Below are 9,208 nucleotides of genomic sequence, written 5' to 3' on the forward strand. Positions count from 1 at the left end.
CAGCAAATGATACTGTATTCAGGTCTCTTGATGTGAGGTAACATCTGGTTACTTACACTAGTTCAGTGTTAAGTGCTGTGGTCCAAAAGCCTAATTAGTTTTAAACAAGGAAACAAGTTGTTTTGAAGTAGAGGTATGAACTGCAATATCAGGAAAAGATCTGGTGAGGACGTTCCTTCCAGATGCCCTATACTTAGTAGCACATTTAAAACATTTGTTGGGTGTAAGGCAGGAAGAAGGAAAAGGATAAGAAAAAAGGGAAGATAAATAACCTTCTTGAATGCAATGTTTCATATTTTATAGTACAGTTGAAAAGCAAATCCCAAGTTATTATTTCTATTAAAATTATATAAAGAAAACAAACAAACATTTAAAAGGCTATTTGACAAAAAACATGCCTGCATTTACCATAGGCAATGTAAGGACATTAAAAAATTATATAAATCACATCTAAAGTACTGACTGGCCAAACGTCAGCAAAGCTGTTTCTCTGATTTCAAGAAGGCTCCAGCTGCTCCACCTCTTAACTACAAAAGGAAAAGAAAACGTACTGTAAGTGTGGAAGTAAGAATTTATTAATGGCTGAAACAAGTATCTGTTTTCAAAAGCTGGGCTGTAGCTCTATTATAGTATGTTTCTCCTCAGCTTACTTGCTTTTGTATTATTTGTGTACTACTTTTGGATTGCATAATTATTCAGCTCAGGAAGAAACCAGTTTGATTAAAAACAACAACAAAAATTATGTTGTGGCAACATTAGAAAAACTAAAGACCATTTCCATACATTTCTAATCATGGTCAGAATACATTTATTTTTCTACACAAGTTGTTAAAAAAAAATTACTGTTGCATTTGACCTAGGCTCATCTTTTGAGACAAGAAGCAGTATTAAAAAAGGGGGGGGGGGGAAGGGAAACATGAACTACAAAACCACAACACTTGACAAAATAAATTAGTTATGAACAAGAAATAGTCCATGCCCCGCTCTCCAGTATAAGGCAATGCAATATCCTAGTATCTGCAAAGACTTTTCTCAGCTGCTCTGTAACTTTCAGATTAGTGGTGAAATATACAAGTAATATAGTGAAACCTGAAGAAACTTATGCTTTTAGTTTTTCTACTCAAACAGACAAGGACCTGTTCAGTGAACTGCAGTAGGAAAGATATTTTTAATCATAAATTCATACAAATATCAAAGCAAATAATGGTCATCACTGGAATCTTCATCAACATCATTTAGTCTTTATGAACAAGTACAGAATCAAAAAATGGATTAGCCTGTCTCTCAAACTTTTAACTAAATTAACAGGTTATACACAATTTTAAAGCGTTACCGTTTCATTAAAGTAAAGCCTTTAAAATAATAAAACATTAGGTTCAGTGACATCTTTTATTTTGGAACAAGCACTCAGCAGTTTGCCATTTTTTATATTGAAGCATTCCACGCGACCAACCATTACGGTTCAATTAGGACCCTTCATCCAAAACACGTGAATTTTAGCACCTTAAAAAAAAAAAAAAAATCCACACACAACAAAAAAAATCCGTATTGTCTTAACAGTATCAAATGAAAACGGTTAATACTGTGCTCATCCTCTGAAAAAGAATATGGAGCATCCAAACTAAGCACATTTAGTCTTTAACAAATGAGGGGAAACACAATTCTAAGCCATGCATTTGACTGAATACAGTTTAAATAATGAAACTAAACCCCTCCTAATTATATAGTCTTTTGAGGAGGAATTTAATTTGCTTCCATACATCAAAATTCATTCCTTGTATTTAAATCAATGGTCATTTACAACCAACATTTCAGTCAGGAATCTATTAAAAAAGATCTGGTTATTAAACATCAGTGAGTGACCCATCTAACTCGAAGTTTAACTCTGTACAGTAAGCAGTGCTTTTTCAAAGACTTATGCAAACTTTTAAACCAGCAAAACAAATTTATTACAGAGTTAAGGCTACTTCTTCCAACTCTCTCTAGATAATGCAGCATACATATTTGCTTCCACAGGCACAGTTCTTTGACAGCAGCAGCAGTTTGAAGGCCGTGAATCTGTATTTCTTTTCACTCAGACAATGTTCATGCTAGTACTATAATTCCATTAACCTCAATAGTATCACTTCTGATGGGTGGAGAATTTCCTTTCTGCACCAATTTCTGTACTGATTTAGAGTCCATTAGTTGAATCTCTGCCTAGTTTCTATTATACTTCTAGGCACTTTGGTAGACCTTCCTTTTTTTTTGGGGGGGGGGGGGGAGAGGAGGGCAAACAAAAGGGTTCTTGTTTTATTTTAAAGAAACAGGTAGTATAACCAGATAAATCCTAAGCCTTATGATTTCAGGCATCTTTGGCCACAGTAACAATATTCTTTGCAATTTTAGGCAGTTTTGCCCACTGAATTCAGCAAAACCAGTACCCAGAAACATCTTTTAGGAATGTATCCTGCTACCTAGCAACATCTATGAATCAATGGCTAACTGCATACTCAGGATGGACAGTTACTACTATAGGCAAATACTAATGTATTCTGAGATTGTACTCCTTCTTTTCCACTTAATTTATGATGTTAGCTGTACAGATTCATATGTTAACCAACCAACCCATAAAAAAATTTACAAACTAAAGTAATCAGTCTCTGATACTAAACATTAGTTGTGCTGTTGCTAAACAAATGACCAACATTAATAAGTAAACTGGTGTATTTGAACACAAAAAAGTCTTTTAACCTTAGTAATCTCTGCCTCCTCCTTTACCCCAGTAAAGCCAGGAATTGTATAGAAACATAATTTCCCTTCCAGGAACAACAGTAGTATTCAGTCTGGTTAAGGTGTCTGTCATAGATCATCTCTCTGTTTGGTTGCTCGGTTGTCCTCTTTGATGCCTTTAGAATTCTTGTCTGTGTCTTTTTTCTTCTTCGCTTTTTCAGGTTTTGTTTTGTTTTTTACTTTCTCACTTTCTTTTGCTCCTTTGCCAGGATAAACCTGACCTTCCAGAGTAACATCTGCACACCTTTCTTGATTTACTAGAAAGTCTTTGATCTCCCAGGCGTAACCACCATCACGTAGCATAAATATGGCACGATTTGAGCCAACAATAAACCTAGAGGAAAGAAACATGTATTTCTTTAGTTACCTTTGTGCTTCTCAAGTGCTAAAATATTTTGATTCAATTAAGAGCAACTCCAACACCGAGATATGCACTTAAGAGCGGTAAGCTGGTCTTGCTGTTTGGGGGTAGAGAATGCATTTACAAGCACATGTAATAAGAAGTATTAAGCTTACAAATAATTAGGTAAGATTGAGGACATGAAGAGCACTTAAAAATTAATTTGGCACTACATAAAAATCATGAACAGGTATTAAATCTGCTTCATACGCTTACTGCAACCCTTCTCAGGAGTGTAACGTTCCTCCATTTCAAAACGATCCTCTGTCTCTCTCACAGATAAAGATGCATTTTTAGCCCAGGGAATGGAAGTTTTGTTATCACAAAAGGCTTTTCAGGTGTGATGTTTTCTATCAAGCATGTAAAGGCAAACTACTGCAGCTTAGACTGATAAATGTCTGAAACGTAACGAGAAAAAGAAACTAGGCTATACCTACTCCATGAGCAAGTGTTAAAAAAAAAATCAGTGTGCTAAACTAGAATTTCTCTAGAATGACTTCAAGAAAAACAAATCAATATATAAACTGATACAAAAACAAAGAAATAGTGACAAGGGATGGAGGGTAGGGGTGGAGCATAGGATGAGCAGTTACAAAGATACTCAGGAAGGAAGAAACAAGGGTTATGTAAAGCCAAGAAGTTTATCCTTGCATGCAGCTGCTTACCTTTGTACATCATAGTTTGCATTGAAGAGACTGCCTTGCCACAAGCTAGTAATTTCTTCTGTCTCCTTTTCAGTTGGCTCTCCTGACACTGTGACGAACATCATCAGAGTCTTCCCCTTTTTCGTCAACTTCAGGATACTTTCAGGTTTGCCTGGATCAATTTTTGAGAAATCTATTGGTGCTGGAGGCCTCTTGTGTTCAGGAAGATCCCCCTCTTCAATGTCATCATCTTTCTGTTTTGAAACAGAAAAACAGGCTTTAATTTTAATGTTCCCTTTTATACAAACCTCAACTCCCACAGAAATGTTCTTTTTCAAAGCTTCCCATTGTTTAGAGAATCACTCTGATAAAAAGAAAGCTATGTTTAGTTTAATGATGGAGATTCTAAAACAAACAAAACAGAGTTGCGTCTCAAGATACTTCACTAAGAATGTTGTTCTCATTCATAACACCGCAAAAGACGCACATTTTTATAAAGACAGGTAGAAGCTCAATTTCCTGTGTGTTGAGAAAAATTCCAGTCTCAAGGCTAACTCAGTATCACTCCATCTGGACACTACTTATTTCTACGAAACTACGAAGAAACAATTATTATTGTACAACGTTAGCAAGATGAACTGAAAAAGCAGAATGGAAGAGCTTGATACATATATAAGTTAAAAAAAAAAAAAACCCAAAGTGTGTACCCCTGAGTATTGCTTTAAGAGGCTTCAGTATCAAGAATCATGTAATTTCTTGAGAATTCCATTTTCCCTTTTCTGAACAAATAAAAGGCACAAGAATTCAGAATTTCAATGCTCATGCTGCAAGGCAACTTTTAAAATAAAAAAGTTCCATGATTTTCCTAATGCACTGATGAAGAGAAGGTGGCATTCTGAAACATGATTAGTTGAAAAGACCAAATCAACGTTATAAAACAAACAAAACAAACAAATTGATGCCTCTGTTGAGGTTGACAGACATTTGAATATTTGGGAAGGCAGAATTCTAACTGCTACCCTTTAAAACAGTGTCTGACAGAACAGAGTGAATATGCATATTAAGCTAGCGCTTGATTTCTTAATGGTATTTATATCACAGAATATCCTCCTCCCCAAAAACCTTCTGAGGTCTTATACTGGCACGCACCCCAAGCACGAGGAAATCAGCAGGAATTAAGGCATTTATTTTCATTGTTGCTTTAACTTCAAACACTCAGCAAAAATATGTATCACTCCATTAGGAAATACGAATTGTAGCCATATCTAAAGATATTCTCCTCAGAAGCCTCAAAGGTCAGGAGATGAGCTTGATTTTTAGATCTAAGTATGCTTTGCATTCTTGACTCTGCACATGCATATTCAAGTTCACACAACACTATCCTCTTACTACAGGGAGCGCCCCATACCCTTTAAAGGTTAAGCTTTCACATGAGTGACCTTTATGCTTTTCCCATCTCAGTTATGTAGACTTTGCTGTCTTTCTGACAAGGGAGTTTATGATTTTGTTTCCACAGAATCAAAGCTGTAAAAGGCTTAAATTTGATTCTTTCCTTCCTTACTACTTGCATATTTGTTTCAATTTGCATGTTTAAAGCATGCATTTAACTAGTTCATACGCCTTCAAAAAATCCACAGTATGTGAATCGGGAGCAAAGCGGAGCCCCAGGAAAGTCCCACTGCCCTCACAAAGTGGGAACAATGCTTATTTTAGGGGGAGCTGGAAAACAGTTATATCGTAAAGTACTGCGAAAGTATAAAATTTTATGCAATTAAAACAAAAAACATTATTTAAAAATAAAAGCAAGTCAATCCTAATTTTACACTAGTTTGGTTAGCATTAAATCAACTTGCTTCTCACTGCTGGAAAGGAAAGCCAGACGCAAAAGTTTTCAAACAATCTTTATACAGAAATCAACTATGGCTATAGTGACACCACAACTTACTAACAAGTATTACCTATGTTTCCTCAACTATTGAACTAAATGCTCCTAAAGCAGAATTGTTGCAATTTGAATAGATCTATTATAAAAAATGGTCAAAAGCTCCCCTTCATGCATGACACTTCTTCTCGTGTTGGTCCCATACAAACTATCATGCAGCGGTACATTTATAAAGCTACCTACAAAATAGAAGACTAGAAGAAAAATGCAAGCTTTTGCTTTGAAGTGTCTAGCAGATTCACCTGTTTAGACACTCACATAAGGCTTCAGAGAGAAAGCAATACATAGATAAAGCAACAACTATAGATTCCTCCTCTCCTCAACTCCTATTCTCACGTATTTCTTATTAACTCACTAGATTTTTTTTAATTGCAAAACTTACCACCCAATTCCTTAGCACATTAAATAATCCTAGCTCTGAGTCAAGCCTGAGGAACGCTGAAACTTATCACAATAATGAACTATTTTAAAGAATATGACATTTTAGTTACAGAAGGACCTCCAGACCAGATTCTTAGTTCTTTCTCCAGTTCCTCTGCATTCAAGGCTGCTGGATATTTCCCTTCCAAGAGGGAAAGTCCTAGGTGGCACAAACCAAGTGTATTTTCCCTATTCCGTTCCTCTTCTACTGGAGGCAAGGGCTGAGCACAGTGAATGTGGATAAATCACAGCCTGTTTACTGATCCCAGAGGGAGTAGCAAGGCATCAAAATTAAAACCTGCAAGACATCAGAATTAAAATCCTTTAGCTTCTATAACTTTGACAAGCGTGGTCTACTCTAACTTGTTCAAAGAGACTCAAAAGTTTGGAAAGCTACTTTAGTAGTAACTCTGCACTCCTTCTTCCCTTTGCTCTATCAAAACAAGCTCAAAAAGAGCTGAAGATTACAACCAAGTCTTTAACAAGCAGTGTTTAAAAGAAAATGTTACTAGTCTATCAGAAGTTAACACATATCCTTGTATAATTAGAGCATTTTAAGCAGGCCCAAAAGTGAGAAAAGGGGATGCAAGACGACAGAAGAGACACGTAAGCAATCTTCCTTAATGCTTTATTTTTACATTTTGCAGCTGGGCTACTTCAGCAACCCTTATCTCTTTTCCCCTTCCTCATGCTCATTTTCTGCTAGCTCACTCTACCAGTTCACCAGGCAGCCACACAAACTGTGGCACCAGCCTGCAGCACAACACTTTGAAGGGAAAGGCATCCGTTCCTTCTGGGATGGCTGCTGGAACCACAGCCTCAGCCTTGCCAGGCTCCCCGGGAACATTACAACCACCATCTTCCAGTGCCTCCACATTCATCACCGTGGAAACAGAAAGTAGGAGGATTCATCTCATTGAGCTGACACTAATGAGACTCGACTTTGTACAGATCTGTGCCCTATGCCCTTCACTCCTACTTACCCAAATGCATAATGGCCCCTTTGACACTCTTAATCCCCTCCCCATTCATGGCCCTTTTTTTCTTTCCATATCCTCTAGCCACCACCCTCAATTCTTCCATTTTCCTCATATACATCTTAACTACTACCCAGCCAAATGCCATACAGCTGACCACCCAAAAGACCAAACAGAACCCTTAATTGTGAGCCCATATTTCAGTTACTTTTTTTCTTCCAGGGCTTTGGCTGCATGTGGATTCCTCAGTGGCAATGCCAATCAAAGCCGTGAACCCATCCAGCTGCTCAGTCACATCTCTATACAAGGCGGGGACAAGCATTTGTGCAGCACATGGTGAGCTGAACCAGAGACCCACTATAGCTAAAGAGAAAAAATACAAAACAAAAACAGCTTCCTCAACCTATTTGCCACATAGTTGGTACAGAATATAAAGGCAAAGATTCACAACAGTATTAACTAGAGGGGTCTCTCCTACATCCATCCATCCAATTCATAAATTAGAGAAGCTTATCTTTAAGATTTTTCCCACTATGCCAAAACTGGTTGAAGCTGCCCAAAATCATCATTTAAGCCTTATTATTTTTTTTAACAAGTCTGGTCCATGACTGACAAAACTAACAGAAGTTTTTTTTTTTTTTTTCAGGTTTATTTAACTTGTATTTTAGCTCAATTTTCTAGCAATCTTCCTTTCTAAGGGGAAAGTGACAGTAACAGGTCATGGAATGACGAAGTCCAGAAGATGCCTAGCAAGTTCCTAGGCAGATGTCCTTACTTCTGTTAGCTACTGCTTCTAGATGACATAGGCAAAACTTATTTCTCCATCTTGACTTCCCAGTGTAACAGTAATATACACGAGACTAAAGCTTTCAGGCTAGTATCTCCTCCAGTTTCCATTCAAAACATTCTAGAGAAGAGCCTCGTGAGAAGGAACAAAAGACAGAGATGAACTCTTTAGCATTTATAGGACGACGATGACAGAAAAAAAAATTTATGAAAAGTACCAAAAACTGCCATGACAACAACACTGAGAAACAAGAGTGACAAACAACTGTCAAAGAAAGGTAAGGGAGCAGGCTGACGGGGATGAACGGGGCAAGAGAGAGCTGGGAGGCGCAGGCACAGTTACAGCCAGGAGAGGCACTCTGCCGGGGGGTTATTCGCTCCTCTTGCTGTCCACCCTCCCGCACCGACTCTGCTCTGCTGCGGCACTCCCCGGCCGGCGGCACTGGACGCAGGCCGCGCTGCTGACACGCCCGAGCGGCGGGTGGTGCGCGCCCGCCACGGTCCTCCAGCAGCCGCCGGCCTCGCAGCGCGGGGACGAGGCGCGCCGGGCGGCCCCGCCGCAGCCACCCCGGCGGCAGCGCGGCCCCGCCGGCCCCGCCGCGCCAGAGCGCGCCGCGGGGAAGGGCGGCGGCGGCGGCCTGCCGGAGCGCCCCGCGCCCCTGCCGGGCCCGCTGCGCCGCCGGGAAGGCCCCCGCCCCTCCCCGTACCTCCCACTGCTCCAGCAGCCGCGCCATGTCCGCGTCGTTGTAGTCCCGAATGTCCTTCTTCTTGGGCGGCCCCGGCCGCCGCTTCCCCTCGGGCTCGCCGGCCGCGGCCGCCGCGCACAGCCACAGCGCCAGGCCCAGCAGCGCCCAGCCAGCGGCCGCCGCCATCTTCTCCCGGCGCGCCGCGGCGGCGGGAAGGCGGCCGTAAGGGGCGGGGGCAATGGCGGCGCGGCCGGGCCGCGCGGAGGGCGAGGGCGGCCGCGGCCGCGGCGGGAGGAAGGAGGAGCCCAAAGGCGGAAGGGGAGAAAGGGCAGCGAGAGCGGGCCGGAGGCGGCCGCGCCGCCGGGGAGGGGGGGAGGGTGTCGGGGGGGCAGCGGCGGGGCGAGGCCGACGGGGGCTACAGCGGGAGGCGGCCGGGGGGCAGGGGCACCGCGGACAAGGAGCCGCTTGCGGCCCGGCGCTGGGCGCCGTCCGCCGCAGGATTTGGCCCGGTGAAAGACGGCCATCGTTCGCTTTTTCGAGTGTGACGGAACAGCTCGGGGCACAGACGCTACGTGATTTGG

At 41.4% G+C, this 9,208-nt stretch overlaps 1 protein-coding gene across 1 annotated transcript; it reads right to left on the reverse strand.

The window, feature by feature from the left end:
* Nucleotides 1-1,149: 1,149 nt before the first annotated feature.
* MESD (mesoderm development LRP chaperone) lies at nucleotides 1,150-8,879 on the reverse strand. The gene is made up of 3 exons (XM_062583973.1): nucleotides 8,649-8,879; nucleotides 3,838-4,070; nucleotides 1,150-3,106 (listed from the first exon to the last, which is right to left on the reverse strand). The coding sequence occupies exons 1-3, from the start codon at nucleotides 8,811-8,813 to the stop codon at nucleotides 2,842-2,844; spliced, it is 663 nt and encodes a 220-aa protein (XP_062439957.1). The 5' UTR covers nucleotides 8,814-8,879; the 3' UTR covers nucleotides 1,150-2,841.
* Nucleotides 8,880-9,208: the final 329 nt, after the last annotated feature.

The sequence above is a fragment of the Rhea pennata genome, chromosome 10, assembly GCF_028389875.1.
Source record: "Rhea pennata isolate bPtePen1 chromosome 10, bPtePen1.pri, whole genome shotgun sequence".
NCBI lineage: Eukaryota > Metazoa > Chordata > Aves > Rheiformes > Rheidae > Rhea > Rhea pennata.

Bases quoted from the DNA above. Each gene is read 5' to 3' on its own strand.
- MESD (XM_062583973.1), bottom strand. From the start codon at position 8,813: ATGGCGGCGGCCGCTGGCTGGGCGCTGCTGGGCCTGGCGCTGTGGCTG. The intron at 4,071-8,648 runs GTACGGGGAGGG...GTTTCAAAACAG, and splicing joins GGCTGCTGGAGCAGTGGGAG to AAAGATGATGACATTGAAGA. The intron at 3,107-3,837 runs GTAAGCAGCTGC...TCTTTCCTCTAG, and splicing joins GCAAACTATGATGTACAAAG to GTTTATTGTTGGCTCAAATC.